At 55.0% G+C, this 23365-nt stretch overlaps 1 protein-coding gene across 1 annotated transcript in view; it reads left to right on the top strand.

The window, feature by feature from the left end:
* Nucleotides 1–193: 193 nt before the first annotated feature.
* The window catches only part of IQSEC3 (IQ motif and Sec7 domain ArfGEF 3), a 98599-nt gene continuing 75427 nt past the window's right edge, over nucleotides 194–23365 (top strand). Inside the window, exon 1 of the mRNA XM_024129209.1 lies at nucleotides 194–729. Within this exon, the coding sequence (XP_023984977.1) occupies nucleotides 194–729 (536 nt within the window). The remainder of the gene's footprint in view (nucleotides 730–23365) is intronic.

Genomic DNA, 23365 nt, shown 5'->3' with positions numbered 1-23365 from the left:
GAGGGGGAGGGGGGAGGGGGCCCCTGGCGCCGCGGTCCCGCCCCTCGTGCGTGTGTGAATGTCTGGGTGGCGGTGACGCGGCGCCGGCGGAGAGGGCGGCGAGCGGATCGCCGGGGCTGCTGGGCTCCCGCGCGCCCTCGCGCTCCCCGCCGCCCGCCCAGGCGCAGGCAGGGCGCAGGCGGCGGCGGGCGGCATGGAGAGCTTGCTGGAGAACCCGGTGCGCGCCGTGCTCTACCTCAAGGAGCTCACGGCCATCGTGCAGAACCAGCAGAGCCTCATCCACACGCAGCGCCAGCGCATCGACGAGCTGGAGCGGCGGCTGGACGAGCTGAGCGCCGAGAACCGCAGCCTGTGGGAGCACCAGCAGCCGCCGCAAGCCCTGCCTCCGCCCGGGCTCGTCCCCCCGTCGCCGGCGCCGCTGCCGGCCACCCCGGCCAGCGCCGCCTCCGGGGCCCAGCGGCAGCTCCGGCACCACGGACAGCTCCCGCCCGCCGCGCCCGAGAAGCCCCCGCCCCAGCACCACGGACAGCTCCTGGCGCAGCCCCAGCCGGGCCCCAGCGGCGGGGCTCCCGCTTCCCAGCCGCCCCCCCAGCACCCGGCGGGGCCCGGGGCCGTCGCCGCCGACAAGGAGAAGGAGCGTCCCCCGAGCTGCTGCGCCGCTGCCGGAACCCTCCTGCAGCACAAATCCCCCGCCGCCCTCGGCAAGGGCGTCCTGAGCAGGAGACCCGAGTGAGTGGGGAAGGCGGCACGGGGTCCGACGAGCCGGGAGGAAGGGAAGCAAATGGGCGTGACGAGGGGGGCAAGGGGGAAGCGCGGTGCACCCGAGACTGAAGGGCTAGGGCCTTCGGTGTGCTTGCGGGGCGAAGAGTGCCAGGAGGCTTGGGGGAAAGGAGGGAATGATATCAGTGTCTGAGAGGGCTTGGGAGGTGGAGCAAGCGGGAGTATCCCAGCCATCACTGCGGGCAAAGGAGGAAAGCAGCGAGGGCTGTTGGAAACTGGCAGATTTTAAAGGGGACAAGACTGGGGGGCAGATTAAACTGAAGAAAAGAGCACAGTTGAAGAATCTTTTCAAGTTAGGAAAAATCTGGATGGGAGTTTGGGTAGTAAAATTATTCGAATGGAGAGTGAGCTATGAAAAAGACGGAGGCTTGGCAAAGAGACATGCTGAGAGCTTTAAAAAGGGCAGGGTCCAGGAACAGCAGACCTGCGGTCTGAGGGGATTCAGAAGGCAGAACGCAAGGCTGAGAGGCAGGATGATTCGAGAAGGCGGGGGGGGCTGGAGACAGAGGAAGAGGAAGGGTGGGAGGAAGCGTTTCCCAGAGGAACGAGGTGGCTCTTTTAAGTGATGCAGTGGGAGTCCAAGCCAGGAGTGGCTCATCTGGGGAAGCTTACTCTGCTCTGACCTGAGTGGGCACCTTTCTTCTGAATGCCCACAGACCCAGAGGGGTGCAAGGTAACAACCCACCAGGCCCACAGGGGATCCCTTTATGGTGTCAGGATTCAGTCTGCTTATAGCTTTTTCCTCTGACTCAAGGAGGATTTCTGTGCAGGGTGTTAGCCATCGTGGAGAGGGGATAACGATGAGAGAGACAGTTGGCTTACCCAGATGGTATTTGGATGGAATTCCCGTTTAAATCTCTGTTGTGGCCGGTGACTGCAAACCTTGCTTCCCCTTGGTTATTTGGTGATGACTGGAATCCCATGTTAGGTCCAGAGAGAAATATGCTCATTAGCCCCTGATGAGAAACCCTAGGACTTCAAGCTCTTTCTTTATGCCCAATGTCCATGAACTAGAGATATGCAAAGAAGAGATGAGAGAGGATTGGAACATTCTCTCCTCTGTACTGGGAAGGCTGTGACCATGTCAGCTTCCTTTCTCTGATTAGACAGGTGATAGAAGAACACTTCATGGGAAATCAGAACCTAGTCAGCACCTGACCCTGACGATGGGATGCTAAGGGACCTGGGGGCGGGGGTGGGAATGGGAAGGGCGGAGAGCCAAGAATCATCTTCAGCAGCCTTGGCGTGCTTTAGTCTAGGGCTACTTGTGAAGATTTGATGTAGACTCATTTTCTCCTCACATCTACTGCAGAGTTAGACAAGTTGGGTCAGGACACAGGGTAGATTTGACCAGAACTTTGGGTCCTTAGGCAGAAGATCCAGGATGATCCCACAGCATTTGACGCAAGTCCCAAGAAGATGTGGTTTTCCTTCCTACCTTCCTCACTTGCCCATTTGCCCTTCCTTCAGTTTCATGGTTTTCTTTCCTTATCTGGCAGAAACAGCAGAAAGTCAATTTTCCCTCAGTGCCCATGGCTCAGCAAGAGGCAAAAGGAAAAAGGCAAAAAAAAAAAAAAAAAAAGAAAAAAAATCCAAGATACTATGTGGCTTCGTCCCCCATACGGGCAGCTATTCCATTCCATTTCCGGGGGGGGGGGGCGCAGCCACAGCTTCCCGGCTCAGTGCCCATGGCTCAGCAAGAGGCAAAAGGAAAAAGGCAAAAAAAAAAAAAAAAAAGAAAAAAAATCCAAGATACTATGTGGCTTCGTCCCCCATACGGGCAGCTATTCCATTCCATTTCCGGGGGGGGGGGGCGCAGCCACAGCTTCCTGGGAATTCTTCACCTGCTCTCGCCCCTCACGCCCTTTGGCGTCTCCCTCCTCTTCCACCACATCCCCACATTCTTTGCATCCCTTCAGGGCACTGTGTGGCCAAGACCGCTTGAGGAAAGATAATTTTTCTTGGATAAGGACTTTGCTGTGGCCCCCAAGGTGGCTTAAAGAGCCCACACTCTCCTGCTCAGGTGCTCTTGCTGGGAATCCTGGGATTTTAGGAATCACCTGGATTCCTACCCATCCTCACATGTCAAAACTGGAGAGAAACCGTCGTGTCCTCATCTTTCCTGCTCCCTTGTCCTGCTTTTGCTTCCCAAGGGAGCAGAACAAAAATAAGTAGTTCAAATGGTGGAAGAGAGTGGCAGTTTGGGAACTCTTTCACGCGGGAAGTTCTGCTAGGCACCAAGAGGTTAAAACCAGAGGTAACTCCTTCCTTTCTCCAGATCCTCCAGCTTTTCCCCCCTGCCCCCCAAGCCTGGACACCCAGAGACTTAGAGAGCTCAGACACGCATGCCTCTTCCCTCTTCCTGAAGCTCCGTCCCAGCTCGCATGGGAAATCATGGACATCTAGGCAGACTGAATGCCCTTTGGATCACCCATTTCTTCCCACTGTTTTGCTTAACTTCAACCCAAGTTTCCCCACCCCGCATCTCAGGAAGGAATCATCTTTGCTGACTACATGTCCAGCTCCACCCTGCTCTCCACCCACGACCCCGATTTTGCACGTCTTGTCCTCCTCTGCCCAGCCTCTCAGTGGCGTAGGGCTGGATGCAGGCGGCCGGCAGGGGCACCTCTCCATGGATCGGTGACGTGGGGTGGGGGGAGAGCTGAGCCAGCAGCCCTCTCCCTGGGGCTTCTCCTAGGGACCTCCCGGATGAATCCGTTCTCTACTGGGCAGCCTGACGTAGCAGGAGGAGCCGGCGGAGGGGGTCCCTGGGTCATAATTTTGCTGAAATCCGTTCTCATTTCTTACTTCCCCTTCTCTGGACTCATGGGGCTGAGAATGTAGCTCTGGTGAGGTTGCTGAGGGGTGGGTGAGGGTTACCAGGGGCCAGGCAGCGTGAGATGCATTATCTCACCGCACAGCTTATCTCTTAGCCCCAGAACTCATCTTCCTCCCCAAATCCAGGAGAGGCAGGAGCCCTGGGGACCCTGGGGCTGGGAAATAATAGACTCTTTAATTGTCATCAGATCTGCATTAACATGCAACCTGGCCTCTGTCCCTCCTTCGGCTGAGGGAGCTACGAAGGTGATGGCCTTGGAGGTCGGCCAAGGAAGCAACAACGTGGGTGGTGTGGGTGAGCTCAAAGGCTTCACGGAAGAACGACACCCGAGGGGTTAAAATTCTTTCTCTGCTGCTTCCCGGCTCTTGCTAAACTCCAGCCCCCACTGCCTTTGCCTCTTAATGAGAGCAGCAATCTAGCTTCCTCCTCTTTATTTTTTCAATCAAGGCTCACAGCGTCTACAGAATTGATTATCCCTTTCCTGGCTGGAGCCAGAGCCTCAGCTTGACCTGGCAAAATCCCCTCTGCGTCTTGGAAGCACATGCCCCGACCTGAAGCTCCTGGCTTCAATGTGGCCACAACTTCTCTGTCTGAACACATGTTGGTCCACCCACCCAGCCGTGCATTTAGAGCCAGTGGGTCCCAGGGTTTGCCCAAGTCCCCAAGCCCACGGGCAGAGGATTATTGGAGGGTGGCAAAGAGTCTTGCCTTATAATTCAAATTCAGCACCTACCCTGGGCTCCCTACCTCCAGGGGACCAGGAAGGCCAAATCGCTCCTGTGTTCTCCTCTTTCCCTTGTCTTTTTTTTATACCCTTCCTCTTCCTCCCTACTTTCCCCCTCCTCCTTTTCCTTTCTTTGCTCTTACCCTTCTTCCCTCCCCTCAAATATGTCCCCTCTCCTGTATTTTCTTCCTTCCATCCTTTGCTTCCATTTAAGCTGCGTAGGGAAGTCTCCTCCTCTCTGCTCCCGTCCTAAGCATAAACGGAATCTTGAGTCATCTTTTGAGCACTCATGCTACCTGAAGGCCGGGGCACGGCTGGAAGACCACTGGATGTGCTTTATAGCCTGTTGTCTGAGATGCTGATTGGAGCCGGCATCTCTGCTCCTACTGAGTCAGGGTTGTCTGCCCGGAGGTGGCAGACAGCCAAGACTGGCCCCTCCTGGGAGCTATTAAGAGAGTATGACGGTCTGTCTGTCAGTCAACTCTACTGTATCAAGCGTCCGGTCCGTTCAAAATCCTGCACTCTGTGCTGCGAAAAGACAGGAAAGACGCCGACAGTCCTTGCTCAACACACTCGAGACACAGATCTAGAAACATCTAAATAAGTGGAAGCAGACTGCAGGTGCCCAGAGCCATCCTCTATCAGAACAGAATGGGGTTAAGAGGGTGAGCGTACAAAGCATGTTCAGAGCCCAGAGAGAAGGTTTCCTTGGTTGGCGTCAAGGGCTTATGTCAGGAATAGCGAGAGCCAAGGAGAGCTGGAAGGCGGACGGAGCCGGGAGGAGTCGATCCCCTGAGGTGTCTGTGCTACCCGTGCTTTACCATCGCACCCTCCGACCTACAGCCCCTCTCCCCATCATCCCTCCCCCGACCAGGCTAAACCCATCAACGTGGGAAGGAGATCTCGGTGCCTGGGGTCCTTTCTGCCTTGCGGCCAAAAGCCCTTCTTGCTGAGGAAGCAACGTTACCGCCTCGCTCCCTGGCCTGCCTGTCCTCCTCCTCTTTCTTATCGCAGCGAGGAGAGAACTTCTGGCTGGTCACCTGGAAAAGGGGGCCGAATGAAGGCTCGCTGAGAGGAGGGCGTGGGTGTCCTTTGCTCACTCAGCAGCTGGTACGGAGCAGGCACTTGTGACGATCTGCTGTCCCCTGCCTCTCCGAGGGCCTGGACCACCGTTCTTCCCTCCCTCTCATCCCGGCCTCAGGAAAACCCGACGGCCTCCCTGCTGCTCAGCAGCCCGTGTGCCTTGCTCCGCCGCCACCTCCTTCCTACCTGGAGCCCTCCCTGGGCCCACACAGCCAACATCAGAGGCCCCTTGCACAGGCATTTGGCCCGTCTTCCTCTCAGCCTGAAACCCAGCGGGAGGAACAGCAGGTGGTCCTGCTGGTTCAGCAAATATCTCTGCGGCCTGAGCTCCAAAGATCACTTATGAAGAACGGCAGATGGGGGTCGGGTCTAGGGGGGGAGAGTGAATGAAAGGGAGGGTGACGTGAAAAAGTGGGGAGAGCCAGGACAAACAGCTGGACCCTGGTCTGGAAAGAGGCTTGGATCTTGGATTGAAGTCCCACGTAAGGGGTTCCTTAGCACGAGGTCCTGGGGGTGCTTTCATCGCACCTGGCAGATCCCCAAATGCAAGGCCATCTGGCAGGATCTCCGAGGCTTGGGCCACTGCAGCGCCTTCCTCCTCTGCTTCTGGAAAAGCACAAAGCGCGGGTTCCCACACAGGCCGCAAAGGGTTTTTTGTTTTCACGCAGGAATGGAGTGGTCCTCTCCATTTCGGGCAATGAGGGCATGAACAAACAAAAAGGAGCGGGAGTAGAGAGAGGGAGAAACTAGGCTGCTCAGGCCAAGAGGAACTTAAGGAAACCAAAGAATCACAGAATTTTCAAGATCTACGTGGTTCAGAACATGGGCTTGGAGGTAGGCATACCTGGGTATGAATCCTGCTCTACCACCCACCAGCTGGGACACCTTACATTCACGGTGTACCTTCTTTGAGCCTTGATTTTTTCATTTGTGATATGAAGAATAATAGCTACTTTAAAGGGTTGTTGTAAAATTTTAAAATTAGATAGTTTTTTTTTTTTTTTACTGTTTCAGGCACAAAGTAAGTGCTCAATATTATTGTAACATTTCTACGGATAAAGAAACCAGGGCCCAAGGCTCATCCAGAGTTAGACCATAGCTATCGAGGAGAATCCAGGTTCAGGATTCCTCCAGGAATTCTTCCAGGCCACCTTTCTCCAGTGACCTTTCCTCAACCACTCCCCTACCTCTGGACAGTGTTCCAGATATGTGAATGGGCGCTTGCCTTAAAATGCAGCCAGGCAGGACAAATCAACCATCCCCTAGTGATCTATAATGAGGTCTCACAACTGGAGAGCTGGGAAATGCTTCCTTAAGCCCAACCTAAATTTCTTCGGTTGCATTTTTAGATTGTTTGCACTTCTCTTAAGGACGCTGAAGGGATCTGAGCTACCACCCAACACCCCATGGGGATGAGAATGACCTCATCCATTTTCTAAATGGGGAAACTACAGTCTCATCTAGTACGCAGACGTGACAAGGACAAAAGTGGAGAGTGGGGGCCTGGAGTCTGAACCAGGAGATTGCCTCCCATTTGCTGGAATGAAAGCTAAATCCATTGCTCCAAATTCTTCCATCCCGGGGATGGAAGGGAGAAGGTAGAACTGCACTTTGCAGGACTCCGAGGTCAGAAAGCGAGACAGAACAGCAGGGAGGGGCCGAGAAAAGGGGAGGCCTGACCCGACGTGGGGTTCTGGTGGAGGCTGCGGGGGAGGGTGGCCGGAGGAGGACTCTGCTTTTTCTGGTCAAGCCCAGAGGGTAAAGGAGTTTCTTCTCGTAAGGACTCTGTTAGATGAAATACCTTCTAGAAAACACAAAACAAATGGCAAAGAAAGGGTAGCAAGGTGGTCGTGGCCGTGTGTGTGTGTGTGTGTGTGTGTGTGTGTGTGTGTGTGTGTGTAGGCACGGCGTGGGGCAAAGGCGGTAGTGCTGTTGCTGTTTGGAATATCCCATCTGGAGGGTTAGGTAAGTCTGCAATGCTGATGCCCGGGCTGGGCTGAGCGCTCCCTTTCCTCGCCAGCTGGGGCCCGGGCTCTGTGGACAGGGGGCCCGCAGGCCCGTCCAAGTCCAGAGCAGTGCCCCCCTGCCCCACACCTTCACGCTGTATGGTGGCAGGTCATTTCCTCTGGGCCACAGCTGCAGGGGCTGGAGGGCCTTAGGAGCTGGACCAGGGTCCCCCAGCCCCTCTGGGAGTCAGGTGAATGTCAGAGCTGGAAAGGTCCTGTTAGGCCATTTGGAGCGAACTTCTCATTTGGCAAATGAGAAAACTATGGCCCGAGACAGAAGTTAGTGCTTCCAAACTGGTTAGTGGCCGAACTCGGTATAGAACTCAGCTTCTCTACACTCTTCATCCAGTACTCTCGTCAGCATAGTGAGGGACCAAGAGGACCGGTCAGGACTGCTCTGTGGGTGTGCACGGCCAAACTTACCGCGAGTTATGGGGGCTTCAGGCATTCCACGGAGGTCCCTCTGCCTTCCAGAATATCTCGCCTGTGCCGGCAATTCCACGAGTAGAGATTCCTTTGGGTACGTCAAGGTTATCCCCCTCGTTAAAATGCAAATTCTCCTAGGACAGGAGAAAAACAACACATTCGGCTCTGTTAGACTGTTACACTTCAGCCTGAAGAGTTTACCTGAGCAGTTTCTGAAGGGCGGCTTTGATAAGGGAGGAGGATGCCTAGCGGCCAGGGCAGGCGGCTCAGAAGGCATCGAAGGGCTCATGGGGGACGCTGCTGAGTTTAAATGGTCTTCCCCTGCACTGTCTTTTGCAGAGAATTAGCACCGCCTTGCCTGGGCCTGGTCAGCAAAGGGCAGGGACCCAGGGCACTCACTCCCACACTGGCTTGTCTCGGAAAAGTAAGCATCTGGGCTGGAGAAGGGATACTTCCCCAAGGAGCTTCACGTGTAAAAGTCATAACGCAGGAATTTAAGGAGCATCCTGGTGCTTGGTAAGCACTTTTGATCCTTTCTAGGCTCTTAAAATAATTTTTTGGATGGCAAAATTTCACACAGCTCTACTGGGGTCTGTCATGTGGGGATGAATAGTATGGGGGATGGAGGCCAACTCAACACCTAGTAGGTGTGTGATGAGTAATGCTGGAAGGGATAAACTCTCAGTGCGTAGGGCACAGGCAGGCCCGTCCACGCCTGAGTGGAGGGAGGGCGTATGGAGTCAGGGCTGAAGAAGGTCTCAGCTGGAGGGGGCCCCACCACAGGGTGGGTTGCTCAGGGAGCGCTCAGCCCAGCCCGGGCATCAGCATTGCAGTTACACGAGCACAGCTTCTGCAGCTGAGCACCTGGGAACTGCTGGCTCAGAGGCTTAGCTCTTAAGGCCATCTGGGGAGTGAGGGGGACCTGGGTGCCCCTCGCAGCTAACGGATCCCACGTCAATCCCACCCGTGAGTATGGAGAGCCCTCCTCCGGCTCTGCCCCCAGCCTCTGCCCAGTCCAGTTTTCAGCCTGGGAAGCTGCATTAAGCATGAAGCATGAGGGACCTCCCTGGCGGTCCAGGGGTTAAGACTCCGCACTTCCACTGCAGGAGGTGCAGCTTCGACCCCTGGCTGGGGAACGAAGATCCCGTCACGGCCAAACAAAAGAATGAAGCATGAGAAAGCCCCTGGAGTGTTTCACCTCAGACACCCCCACACACGGCCTGTCAGCAGGTTGAACCAGAAATGGAAAATGGGCCTATGAGGATGGGAGGGAAAGGAAGCCGAAATCGTGGCCATGTCTCCAGGTAGAAAGAGACAAAGGAGAGCTGGATTCTGGGGTCCCATTCTGGCCTGGGAGAAGCAACAGGAAGCAGCATCCGGCTCCAGGCCTCTCCTCTTTCTCTGCCAGGCAGTGGTGTCAGCTCTGGTCAGGGAGATGTTAGGACCCTGCCGGGAGGTGAGTGGATGTGAGTCTGGCGTGGCTGCGTTGGTGGGACTGAGGGGGTGCGTCTGAGGGTGGGTGAGCGTTTTCCTGACTTGGGCTGGGGGAAAGGGGTGAGGACCCCACCACACAGCACAGGCCTTCTCCCTGTCCCCCCACCCCCGGGGCTCGTCACCCTGTCAGGACTCTGGCTGGGTTCCTTCTCCTTTTCTCCGCGTGCTTTCTTCTCTCTTCTGGCCAACAGCCAGTTCCTCCCATTTGTAGAATGGGGCGAGTCTACAGCGCCTCCACGCCCTGGTTTCTACCCCTCACTCTGCGTCGAGCCTGAAGGAGACCTGGCCTCTGGAGGCTGTGAGCTCCTGGGAAAAGGCTGCCCGGACGGTGGGCGGCGTAGGGGCGAGACATCCGGGGGTCTAGTGACGCATTGTGTTTGGAAGCTCAGATACCAGCAGCAGCAAGACGCACGCCAAGCTGCAGCGTGAACTTCCCTGCGCCCGACTTGGCCTCGCTGTGGCCAGGGACTGGCGCCCATGACCTCTCTGGGCTGGACAAGTCAGGTCAAACCAGCTGTCCCCCTGCCTCCCATCAGGAATGCACTCCCCATGCCAGCAGAGAGGCAAGGGAATTCCACCATTTCTCCTGTGATAAATGATTCCAAACGACCACAATTTTCATTCAACACACCAATCCAACACAATGATTATTTAAAACAGCAACAAAAACTCTGCAGAGCAGTTGCGAACCTCTTGCCTATGTCTAGCTCCAGCGTTTCCAGTGCACAGCCTGGTCTTTACCAACGGAGACGCCCTGGTGCTTCCAAACCGGCTGGCTGGGCATCCTGGACATTGCTGGAGCTCCTCAACTCATAAGAGCCCGTGGGTGAGGGCCACAGGGAATTCCAGAGGCAGGCGAAGGCAGCACGCTGCACAGCACTGGATCGGGGTGGGGAGGGAGCCCAGAAGCCAGGGCTCCCGAGTTCCACTGCCGTACCCGCCCTCACAGACCCCAAGTGTGAGCTGGCAGCAAACCGCTCCCCCTTCGCTGGGCCTTGGTGCCCCCTCTGCCCAACAGGGACAATCAGTCTTTGCCCACCTTTGGGCCCCTCTCTGCCCTCAGTTCACCGAGTCTGTGGCAAAGCAGGGCTGTTCAGAGGCTGCTGCAGCCGAAAGCACTTACCTTAGATGGGCAAAGTGACTGACTTCCAAATGCTAAGAGCCTTAGGAAGAGAGCTCAGAACCCACTCTCCATTTCGAGAAAACAAAAGAGACAGACCCTGGGGCCGGGCGTAGGGCGGCCAGGCCGCGCAGGTCGGGGAGGGCGGGGTGCATTCTGCGGGGGCTTCCCGCTCCAGCCTCCCAGGGATTTCCACGGGGCCCCCTCTGGACACTGGCGCGTCAACAGCGGGAGGGGAGCGCTAAGGATGCGGCCCCCTCCCCTCGGCCACTCGCCGGGAGCCTGGGGAAGCCCTTCCGCGGGCGGCGCAGCGCAGGGGCTCCGCGGGGGCGGGCCCGCCGAGCCGGGCTCGCGGCTGCGTGGGCGGCCTGGCGCGCGGCCGGCGGGCGGCGCGGGATCTACCCGCCCACGCGCCCCTCGGCGCTTCCCCGCGGGGGCGGCAGTGGGCCCCCGCCCCGGCGCCCGGCGCGCATCCCGGCGTGGCGGCTGCTGAGTCACGCGCCCGGGAAGCGCGGCCGCCGCCCCCCATCCCCCCACTGCGCGCGCGGGCCCCGTGCGGGTGGGGAGGGGCGCGTCTCGCGGGTCCGCTGCTCCCCTCCCCCCTATCCTGGCGAGCCGCCCGCGGCCGCGCGCCTCCCGGGGGAGGAGCTTCCGGGCTGCGACCCCGCCCCAGACCCGACGGGCCGCTGGCCGAGGGCGCGGGCGCTCCGGGCGGGTCGTGCGCTCCTGTCCCGGCCTCCGTGGGCCACTGCCCGGGCTGGGGGGAGGGCCATCGCCTTCCTGGGGGAAGCCGCGGGGGCGGCCAAGAGGTTCGGGATCAGGGTGGTGTCACGGAGGTCCAGTTCTCCCGAGCATCCACCTCCCTAGCCTTCCTTGTACCCGAGTCACCTTGGCCAGAGAATCCCAGCTCCGTCTTAGCCTTCCATGTCTATATTTGTATTTTGTACAAATACAGATCTTCGGGCTCTGGCCCACCCTCTGACAACCATAGTAGTTCAGAAGGTGGCCTGGGGTTTGAACCCTGACTCGGTCATGTACTAACTGTGATCCTCAGCAGTGAGGCCTGGGCTTCCTCGTCTGTAAAATGGGGGTAGGATTCGTGATAACCTCCCAGGACCGCTGTGAAAATTCAGAGTTTATGCCAATAAAGCACCGAGCAACCCAGGCGCCTGGCGCAGCGGGAACTCGAAGGACAGCAGTTATTTGGGGACCCCTCTGGCAGGAACTGGGCCAGAAAGTGATTTTTGAAGGTAGAGGCTTCCCGAGGGCTCCGAACAGGGCTCCTCCTTCCCTCCCTGACAGCCTCTCAAATATTTGAAGACAGTCAGTCCCCCTCCCTGGCCTTCTGGACCGCTCCCTCCAGCCGCCTCCTTTCCTTTCTCCTTTCTTTCCAGTGAGCACACTGCCGCCTACACCTTCTGCCCCACGCGGGTCTGGGGGTGTCTCTGCCCACCTGGTCACTGGCTTCTAGCTCCCAGAACACAGGAGCTGGAGACAGCCCTGTGGCCCAGGAGGTGTGGCCCGGCCAGCAGGGGCAAGGGGAGTCCCTCCCCCCACCCCCCCACAACGTTGCAGGTTCTGGACCCTGCCTGGCTCCGAATGGCACCTGGGAACCCACTGGCTTTCTCGGCCCCGGGCCACACAGGTGGGACCTGTCAAACGAGGTCAATGAAAGTCCCTGGGCTCTTTCTGCTGTCCTGCCATTTCTGGCCACCTGTACTTCTGCAAGTGGCTTTCATTTTAACACCCAAAGGGCTGAACTTTTCACATGGCTCCGTTGGTTTTCATTTTGTTAATCTGGTTTGTGTTCTTTTTAAAAGTTAATTTACTCTTTTCAAACAGGTAATACTTGGACATAGTCCAAAATTTGAAAGCTGCAAGTGTTTTCAGTGAAAAGTGTCTCCCCGCCTTTGTTTCCCACCCACTCACCCCCAACCCTACGCCCATCCGCTGTCCCCAGCAACTACTGTTAGAAATTTCTTGTGCATCCTTCCAGGGGCAGTCTATGTATATTCAAGCAAATATACATATATATATATATATACTTGTTTAGATATGTGTATGTTTCTTTTTACACAGATGGTAGTATACTATATGCTATTCTGCATCTTGTGGGTTTTTTCTCCCCCTAATAATAATCTATCCTGGTGATCCTTCCATATTCAGTATAAAAAGAGCTGTCTCATTCCTTTCAATAGCTGTAAAGTATTCCATTGTGTGGCTGTGAATCTAGGTCCTTTCTTCTCGTCTGCTGAGCGTGTAGAAGGCAAGCTCTGGGTAGCCTGCCTCTGTGTAATCATTTGGGGTGGGTTTTTCTGAGGGTGGGGTGGGTGGTGGATGGGTAGGCAGACATTACCCAGGGGCTCCATTTGAACTTGGCCCTCCAGCTGCGGACCTGCTGCTGGAGCTTCCTACAGACATTGGTAAATTGCGGTAGAAATAAGATTAAGGGAGCGGGCTTCCCTACCTGAAAACGCTTCACCACTCTTCCAGCTTGGAAGAGTTGTCTGCAGTCCTCAGGGCTGGGGGAGCTCCCAGGATATTATAATCTGGTTCAAAATGAGCTGAAAGTGAGTCCTACAGCCCCACCTCCTTCAGGAAGTCTTCCTTAACTGATCTAACAAGCAGAGTTTCTCGTCGCCTCTTCCCCTACTTCCCACCCCGGGCCGAGCACACTCCAGTCCTTGCTAACGATGAAATTAATTCTTCATTCCTGTCGCTCAAAAGTGCTTGTTTTCTTCTCTCCATAAGTATATGCTTGGGGCATCTGTATTCTTTCTTTCACTTAACAAATATTTATCGATTATCTGCTGTGTGACAGTTACTGTGCCAGGTACCAGGGTACAGCAGTGAGCAAAAACCCCCACATCCCTTCAGGAAGCTTACAGACAAAAAATAAACAAGATTAAGAATGAAAACATAGAGTACGTCTGATGGGATAAGTGCTCCGGGGAGAAATAAAACAGAGCAAGGGGGCCTGGGAATAGAGGGATTTGCAATTTCAGGCAGGGTGCCCTGGGCAGGCCTCCTGGAGAGCTAAGAGAGCACCTGAGAAATGCCCTGGAGGAGGGGTTCTGTGCCATCTGGGGGAGGAGCTTTCCTGGCCGAGGCAGGCGCACACACACGCAGCACAGAGGTGAGTGAGGGAGCCCGTCTAGTTGTTCAGGTAAGACAGGGGCAGAGGAGCGCAGGGAGAGTGGTCTGAGGTGAGTCCGAGACTTTGGTGGGGTGGAGGGAGGGTGGGAGCGTGCAGGGCTGCAGCAGATCTTGTAAGAGGTTCTCACCTGGTATTTCCAAATGCACCGGGCAGTGTTTGGGAGCGCGTGGGGACGTTTTAGCTGTCGCGGTGGCTGGCAGGGTTAAGGGGGGGAAAGCATTGCTCTGCTGGCGTTTAGTGGGCAAAGTCTACAGCAAACACCCTCTAGTGCTCAGGACCATCCCCACAGGGAAGAATCTTCCTGCCCCAAATGCCAGCGTTTCTTGTTGAGAAACACTGATAGGGCCTTGGAACCTGTTGTGAAGAGTTTGGCTTCCACATTAAGAAAAACTGGGAGCCAGTGGACGGCTTTAAGCAGAGAATGCTTCAAAGGGACCTCAGCTGCTGGGTTGAGCTTGGGTTGAGAATAGGCTTGAGGAAGAAGAAAGCCAGCCGGCAGCAGGGAGATAAGGCAGGAAGTGGTTGCGCAGTCCAGGTACGAGACGGAAGTAGCTTGGACCAGAGGCTATGGCAGCAAGTGGGGATAAGCACTGAAACCAGCAGGACTTCCTGCGGGATTAATGTGGGTATGAGAGGAAGAGGAGTTGAGGATGAGTCCAAGAGTTTGGACTGAAGTTACTGGAAGGATGAGATGGGGACATCTGAGGGGGTAGAGTTTTAGCCATGCTAAATTGGGGATGCCTGTGAGATGTGCACTGGAGAGGACTGGCAGGCCTTTGGATGGACTGGAGATAAAAATTTGGGAGGGCTTTTAAAGCCTCAAGGCTGGATGACACCACCAACGAGTGAGAAAAGAAGACCCCAGAGGGCCGGTATGGAGCCTTGGAGCACGCCGGTGTCAAGAGGTGGGGATGGGAGCTGAGAAAGAACAGCCAAAGAGGGGGCAGCAGAACAGCTGGAGAACCATGTGGTGTCCCAGCGAAGAGGGGTTTCAGTGAGGGCTGTGGGAGCAGAGTCTCCTGGAGAGGGTGAGCAGGGAGGAGGGTCCATCGTGCAGCACGGAGGTCACTGGTGACCCTGAAAAGCACAGCTTGGGTAGAGCAAGGGGCCGGGTGGAAGCTTGATTGGTGTGGGTTTCAGAGAGAAGGGAAAAGAGATTTAGACAAATCAACCCAGGGTAAAGTGTGGACCTTGACGAGGTCCTAATTCAGATGAAGCAACTGTAAAAAGACATGTTTAAGGCCATCAGGGAAATTTGAACACAGATATTGGAAGTATTGTTACTTTAGTTAGCTATAATAATGATACTGTGATATCTTTTCAAAGTTCTTACCTGTTTAGAGATACAGTCTGGGTGAAATGGTATTATTTCTGGGGTACACTTTAAAATACTCCAGCAAAAAAGATGGGGGTAGAAGACTGGCAAAAATGTATGTTTGAAATTTCTCTAAAAGGAAGTTCAGCAGGTGACAGAATGGGAGGGGGCTGCAGAAAAGTGAGTATAGAAAACTCTGCTAGAAAGAAGAGTAAAGAAATGGGGTGGTTCCTGGAGGGGGAAGAGGGTTCAAGACAGAAGATTGTTCTTGAAGGTGGGAGCAACGGTGGCACGTCTGTCTCAGCCAACTGCGGGGACTGGCCGTCCACAGGAAAGGCCCTACACGGGACACTGCAGGGAGACTAAGGAACGCGGCCTCACTGCCTGGAGGAAAGTAATAATAATTTAATGAAAGCTCATTTTTTATCTTGCACTCACTGTGGGCTGGGCATTGTGTTAAGTGCCTTACAAACTTTATCTCAATATATGTCGCAATAACTTCTTTTTTTAAAAATTTTATTGGAGTGTAGTTGCTTTACAATATTGTGTTAGTTTATACTGTACAGCAAAGTGAATCAGTTCTACGTATACATCTATCCCCTCTTTTTTGGATTTCCTTCTTGTTTAGGTCACCACAGAGCACTGAGTAGAGTTCCCTGAGCTCTACAGCAGGTTCTCATTAGATATCTGTTTTATACATAGTATCAACAGTGTCTATATGTCAATCCTAATCTCCCAGTTCATCCCACCCTGCCCCTTTCCCCCTTGGTATCCATGTGTTTGTTCTCTACGTCTGTGTCTCTACTTCTGCTTTGTAAGTAAGATCGTCTATACCAATTTTTCAGATTCCGCATACATGCGTTAATATACGAGATTTGTTTTTCTCTTTCTGACTTACTTCACTGTGTATGACACTCTGTCTCAATAACTTCTGCAGTTGGGGGTTCTCTACGTCTTTGTCTCTACTTCTGCTTTGTAAATAAGATCGTCTATACCAGTTTTTCAGATTCCGCATACATGCGTTAATATACGAGATTTGTTTTTCTCTTTCTGACTTACTTCACTGTGTATGACACTCTGTCTCAATAACTTCTGCAGTTGGGGGGGTGAGGCACAAGAGGGTCAGGAACTGCCGCCGCCCCCCACCTCGTTCAAGCAACCACCGTGAGGCAGCGTCCAGATTCAAACCCGGGGGTGTGATTCTGGGGTCACTGCTCTCAGCTTCTCTCCTCCTGCAGACGATTGCAGGAACCATTGCAGGAACACGCATGCAAATGGCCTCCGCCCTGGAGAGTGCCGTTCAGGAGGAGGTTAGGGGAAGGAGGGCAGCCAAGTCTACTCTTCTAAAGGAAGCTCTCAGGATTCCGCTGCAGCTCCCCACTCAAGAACCATCAGAAAAGATGAGCCTGAATCGGCTAGCTGGGGGCTAGGAAAAAAATGAAAATATGTTGAGCTGATGAGCTGAGCTGTACGGGAGAAAGGAATGCGGAGAGAGGAAAGCTGAGCATGTTATTGTTATTTAGGGATGGAAATTTTATTTAGGCTCCTCAAGGGCTGGAGTCCTATCTGTACATCCATTTAACAAGTAGTTATTGAGCACCTACTGCATGTCAGGCTCTGCCGTAGGTGCTGGGGATTCACAGCGAACAAGTCAGACAAAGACTCGGCCATCATGGGGCTCACATTCGAGAGGAGAAGACAGACGTTAAACCAGAAAAGTAACTCAGGGATATATACTCTCATAAGGACTACAAGGAAAAATAAGGGGGTGGCTGGGAGGAGGGAGTTTGATAGGCAAGACCTCACTTAGGCGGTGACATTTGAGCAGAGAAATAAAGTGAAGGACAGAGTCATGGGAAGACCTGAGGGAAAAACATTCTGTGCAAATGCCCTGGGGCTGGAAGAAACACATGTTCAAAGAATAGGAGGGAAAGGTGGAGAGAGAGAGAGAGAGAGAGAGGGTTGGAGGGGTCCTCCAGAGGGGTTTGTGGGGTGGAAGTTGTTTGGGTGGCGGTTTTGAGAGGGGAGCAATGTGACCCACCCCTGTGGGAAAGTCAGGGGGCTCAAGGGGCAGAAAAGGGAGAGCAGCTTGCAGAGAGAGCTCCGCAGTGCAACCCGCAACCATTTGATCTTCACTCATTTATTCAGTCTTTCTTTCAACAGCCACGTACTAATTTCTGCTGTGCGCTAGGCATTTATGTACGTCTTCTAATCTCATTTTCTCCATACAACCCTAATGGGAAGGTATTATTATCCCCATTTCACAGATGTGATAAGTGAGGCCCAGAAAGGTCAAGGTGACCCACCGAGGTCACACAGCTACAGTGGTGTCTTCAAGATTCACAGAGACGCTTTAGCCTCGTACACCCTGACGTAGCTGTCCCCACCCTAGGGCAGTCCCCTGCGTTGGGGAGGTGCCTCCCAAGTCAAGGCCTGGTTGGGAACTTGGCTCAGTGTTCAGGGACACAGAGGCTGGTGGCTCCACGTGACACATTCATGTGACAGTTGTTCATTCTGCTGAGCTTGGCCTTTGGCCCACTCATCTCTGTCTTGCCGTGAGGACTGGGCTAGAGGACAGGCAGAGTGTCACCCACGTGTAGCCATGGATGGATGATTTGCAAGTCCCCATAGGACATCGTATCCCTCCATGGCCCACGTGGTCAGGAGGGTTCAAGGAGGGTTCATGTAAGGATGAAACATCCCTGGTCTCAGTCCTGTGTGTGTGTGTGTGTGTGTGTGTGTGTGTGTGTGTGTGTGTGTGTGTGTGTGTGTGTGTGTGTGCGCGCGCGCGCAGGCATCTGCGCCTGCAGGGTTGCGTGTGAAAATATGTACGTGTGCGTGTGTGTGTCTACACGGCGAAGAGTGAGTGCGTGTGCACCCATCACATGTGCGTGCACAGGTCTGGGGTGTCCACAGCCACACCAGTGGGCAGGCAGGGATCGAATGCCGCTGTTGTCCTGTGTGTGTGTGTGTGTGTGTGTGTGTGTGTGTGTGTGTGTGTGCGCGCGCGCGCAGGCATCTGCGCCTGCAGGGTTGCGTGTGAAAATATGTACGTGTGCGTGTGTGTGTCTACACGGCGAAGAGTGAGTGCGTGTGCACCCATCACATGTGCGTGCACAGGTCTGGGGTGTCCACAGCCACACCAGTGGGCAGGCAGGGATCGAATGCCGCTGTTCCCAAACCCACAGCTGGCGGGCTCTTCGGGAACCGAGCTACCCCCTGCAGCTGGAGAAGGGGCCTCGGTGGATTCCTCCCCCGAGCATCCGTGGCTTCCTGGCCGCTCCGCGGGGCGCACTCCTAGGATGAGGGGAACTTGGCTCAGTGTCCAGCCCTAACCAGCTGTGTGACCTCGGGAAAACCAGATCACTTCTCTGTTCCTTACCTGCAAACGGGAATAACTAGATCTAACCCATGTACAAAGATTAAAAGGTGTGTGAGAAGATGCTGTATAAACGGTGAGGTGGTGGACTGAAGGGAAGAGACGGCAGCCCTGTGCGTCCGGCACGGTGCCAAGTGTGATAAAGAACACACTGGCCACAAAAGCAAAAAGAAACAAGTGGGAGGCTATCAGACTAAAAAGCTTCTGCACAGCATGGAAACCATCAACAAAATGAAAAGACAACATTCTGAATGGGAGAAAATATTTGCAGATCATGTACTGATAAGAGGTTAATATTCAAAATATGTAAAGAACTCATACAACCCAATAGCAAAAAATAAACAATCTGATTAAAAAATGGGCAGAAGGGACTTCCCTGGTGGTCCAGTGGTAAAGAATTCGCCTTCTAATGCAGGGCATGCGGGTTTGACCCCCGGTCGGGGAGCTAAGATCCCACATGCTGCGGGGCAACTGAGCCCGCCTGACACAACTACTGGGCTCGCGCGCCTCAACTCGAGAGGCTGCGTCCCGCAAGCTACAGAGCCCACGTACTCTGGAACCCACGTGCCACAACTAGAGAGAAGCCCGCACGCCGTGACGAAGAGCCCACGCGCCACAACGATAAAATGATCCTGCGCGCCTCAGCGAAGATCCAGGGTGCCGCGACTAAGACCCGACGCACCAAAAGAAGAAGAAAAAAAAAGGGCAGAAGACCTGAATAGACATTTTTCCAAAGAAGACAAGCAGACTGACCAACAGACACACGAGAAGATGCTCAACATCACTGATCATCAGGGAAATGAAAATCCAAACCACGATGAGGGGCTTCCCTGGTGGCGCAGCGGTTGCGCGTCCGCCTGCCGATGCGGGGGACGCGGGTTCGAGCCCCGGTCCGGGAAGATCCCACATGCCGCGGAGCGGCTGGGCCCGTGAGCCGTGGCCGCTGAGCCTGCGCGTCCGGAGCCTGTGCTCCGCAACGGGAGAGGCCACAACGGTGAGAGGCCCGCGTACCGCAAAAAACAAACAAACAGAAACAAACCACAATGAGATGCCACCTCACACCTGTTAAAATGGTCTTCATCAAAAGGACAAGAAATAAGTGCTGGTGATGATGCGGAGAAAAGGGAACCCTCCTGCACTGTTGGTGGGAAGGTAAATTGGTGCAGCCGCTGTGGAGAACGGTACGGAGGTTGCTCAGAAAATTAAAGATACAGCTACCATATGACTGAGTAATTCCACTTTCGAGTATTTATCCAAAGGAAGCGAAAGCAGGATCTGGGAGAGATATCTGCCCTCCCGTGTTCATTGCAGCACAATTTACAATAGCCAAGTTATGGAAACAACCTAAATGTCCATCAATGGGTGAATGGACAAAGAAGATGGGAGATACATATATTCCACACAGTGGGATATTACTCAGCCATGAGAAAGAAGGAAACCCTGCCTTTTGTGACAACATGGACAGACTTGAGGGCATTATGCTAACGAAATAAGCCAGACAGAGAAAGACAAATACTGCATGGTATTACTTGTATATGACCCCTAAAAAGAAAAAAAAGTCAAACTCATAGAAACAGGATGTAGAAAAGTGGTTGCTAGGGACTGGGGGTGGGATGGGAGAAATAGTGAGAGGCTGGTGAAAGGGTACAAACTTTCAGCTGTGAGATGAATAAGGTCTGAGGAGCTGATGTAAGGCATAGTTGATAACGTTGTGTTGCATAACTGAAAAAAAAAAAAGAAGAATGCACGAGACCCAGGCAGACTCAGCCCTCAGCCCAGCAAACACTGAACAGGTAATCAGTGGCCAGCCCGGTGCACGGGGTGGGGATGCGGACACCCAAGGTGCGGAGTTTGCCGTTGGGTTGGGAAATAGAGCATCTCGTTCAAGAATGGAGCCACCTCTAGTTACCGCGACGGTGGGCTGTGAGCTGAACGTTTTCTCGTTTAGCTAATTCTAAAGGCACCCAGGCTTCCTGTTCGGTCCACCGCGTGCCCCAGCCTCTGCTGTGGCAGCAGTATACCCTGGGGCTGGGCCAGGCCTCCGCCTCACCTGTGAAAAGCGGGGCAGCATCTCTGCCTCTCCAGTCCGTCGTGTTGTGTGTGTGTGGCCGTGGGTTCCTGGCGGGCAGTGTGGACGCGATGCGTAGACAGGCAGGCAGGCTGCTGTGGAGCATGCACTGTGTTCTGGGCTCCATGGGCGACGCTGAGTGAGGAGGAGAGACGGTTTTCCTCTTGGGGATGGGAGGCCGTGATGCCCTCTTCAGTAAATGTGAAAAGGAGACGGGGTTGCTGTCTGCAGTTCGAATTGGGCGGAAAAATTTGCAAAACCCGCACATAAGTGAGTCCAAGCCGCTTCCTCCCTCCCCGCAGAGGCCCCTCGCCTGCGCCATATGTGAGTAGGGGCCGTGAGAGTGTCCACCTGGCCGGGGTACCGGCTGTGGAAGAGCTGCAGTCGTTCCACTGAAATCCGATTCAGAGGCTGGTCTCTCCCGGAAGCGGCGTACAGTCTAGCGAGGAGGGAGATGCCCGCGGTCCGCAGGTGAGAGCTGTTAGGAACCAGCCCGAGCCCTGGTGTCCGAAAACCACCCCGGGTCGGAAAGCAGCCACAGCGTCTGTCTGCGCAGAAATCTCTTGCCGGGGCGCCTCCTCAGCGCATGGCGGTGGCTGGCCGGGCCTGACCGCACCGGAAAGTTCACTTTCAGATTACTCACAGGCACTGCCTGGCCAGCTGCTGTTGGCCTTGGCCCCTCTCCTCTCCATGGACTCCTCCCCGCAGGGTTCCTCCGATCACCACGAAACCACCGGGCAGACCACTTCCCTGGAAGCCAGGGGCTGGGGTGTTTCAAGAAGGAAAAGTTGAGTCAATGAGGAACTGAGGAGGTCCCGCTGGATTGGCCACCGGATCGCTGGGGGACTCCCTGGGGGGACTCCCTGGGGAAAGCTCTGTTAGGGCTCCGGGGAGGAGCCGCGTCCCAGCAGGTTGGCAGGAGATCAAGGTGAAAGGAAGCACCTGCAAGCAGACAGCTCTTCCTGGGAGGCAGTAGAAGATGGGGGGGAGACAGTTGTAGGGGAAAATAGTGTTTCTAGGATGAGAGATTTGATGAGCAAAAGCCTGTGCCAACGGCAGCATCGAAGACCAGTGGGGGAGGAGAGGGCCTGACGATGGGGCTTGGAGAGGAGGGAGCACCCCTCTCCTGAGATGGCAGGGGGAGAGGCAAGGGTGGCCGAAGGGGGACATTAATAACAGCTGACACAGGGGCTTCCCTGGCGGTCCAGGGGATGAGACTCCACGCTCCCAATGCAGGGGGCCTGGGTTCGATCCCCGGTCAGGGATCTAGATCCCGCGTGCAGGCCGAAACTAAGAGTCCGCATGCCACAACTAAAAAGGATCCTGCATGCCGCCACTAAGACCCGGCACAACCAAAATAAATAAATATTTTTAAAAAGGAAAAAAAAACCAGCTGACACTTATTAAGCACTTACTGTGTGCCGAGTTCTATTGTAAGTGCTTTGCGTGTCTTAACTCATTTCACCCTCAAAACGCTTTAGAGAAGTTCTGTTGTTAACCCCATTTATAGAGGAGGAAACCAAGGCAAGGCTGTACCGAGGAGTCAGGCAGGATGGCGCCAGGAGTCTTGCTCCAGGCAGTGAGAAAAGGAGGGCCGGGGTGAGCCACCGCTGGGAGGGCGGCCAGCAGCTCCCCTCCAAGACCACTGCAATCGATCGGAGAGATGGAGCAGCCTTACTAATCGCAGGAGGGCTTTTGCTTAGAATACTTTCCCAGTTGTTGTTTTTTAAATAAATTTATTTATTTTTGGCTGCGTTGGGTCTTCGTTGCTGCGTGTGGGCTTTCTCTAGTCGCCGGGAGCGGGGGCTGCTCTTTGTGGCGGTGCGTGGGCTTCTCATCGCGGTGGCTTCTGTTGTTGGGAAGTCTGGGCTCTAGGCGCACGGGCTTCAGTAGTTGTGGCTCGCGGGCTTAGCTGCTCCGCGGCATGTGGGATCTTCCCGGACCAGGGCTCAAACCCGTGTCCCCCGCACTGGCAAGCGGATTCTTAACCGCTGCGCCACCAGGGAAGTCCCTCCCAGTTGTTTTTTAAAACAAGGGAACTTATTCCCGCAGCCCCCAGATCAAACCCAATGGGTGTCTCTAACACATAATCAGACCAAATCAGAGCTGCGCTGGTTGAAGTGGAAGGTCCATGCCCTGCCTTCTCCACTTGCCTCCTGACCTCAGGGTGGGCCCTGGGGCAGCCGGGGTTGGCGGGGGGGTGCCCTGAGGCCCTTCAGGGCACAGGAGAGAAGCACAGCGTTTCCACAAGACCAGACTTGTTCATATGAACGTTCAAAGAGCCAGCAGCGTGTTTCAGGGGAAAGCCCTCTGAAAAGGAGAGGCAGGCAGCTCTTTTCCCAGACTCTGTAACCCCTACTCCTTGGCGGCGGGGATGTGGACTAGATGACCTTTAAAGCTCCCCCAAAGGAGACTGAGCAGAGGAGGAGAAGTAAAGCCTGGTGAGAGGGAGGCCCATCTGAGCTTTCAGCCTTCGTCAGGCTCGGGGCAGAACCAGACCAGGGTGACATTTCTGTAGCTTTTTGCCCCTGGGTGCTGGGACATCCGTCATCACTTGCCTTATTAAGACCTTTCGAAAGCTTTCTGAGGAGGACTGTGCAGTTGCCCATGGCACCAAGGAGCAAAGGAAGTCCACCCCTTCCTCTGTGCCCCAGGGCCCGCAGGAGGAGGGGGGGGAGGGGGGAGGGGGGAGGGGCGCCATATGTGAGTAGGGGCCGTGAGAGTGTCCACCTGGCCGGGGTACCGGCTGTGGAAGAGCTGCAGTCGTTCCACTGAAATCCGATTCAGAGGCTGGTCTCTCCCGGAAGCGGCGTACAGTCTAGCGAGGAGGGAGATGCCCGCGGTCCGCAGGTGAGAGCTGTTAGGAACCAGCCCGAGCCCTGGTGTCCGAAAACCACCCCGGGTCGGAAAGCAGCCACAGCGTCTGTCTGCGCAGAAATCTCTTGCCGGGGCGCCTCCTCAGCGCATGGCGGTG

This window comes from Physeter macrocephalus, chromosome 6 (genome assembly GCF_002837175.3).
Source record: "Physeter macrocephalus isolate SW-GA chromosome 6, ASM283717v5, whole genome shotgun sequence".
Taxonomy (NCBI): Eukaryota; Metazoa; Chordata; class Mammalia; order Artiodactyla; family Physeteridae; genus Physeter; species Physeter macrocephalus.
This window is presented reverse-complemented; position numbering and strand designations above follow the sequence as displayed.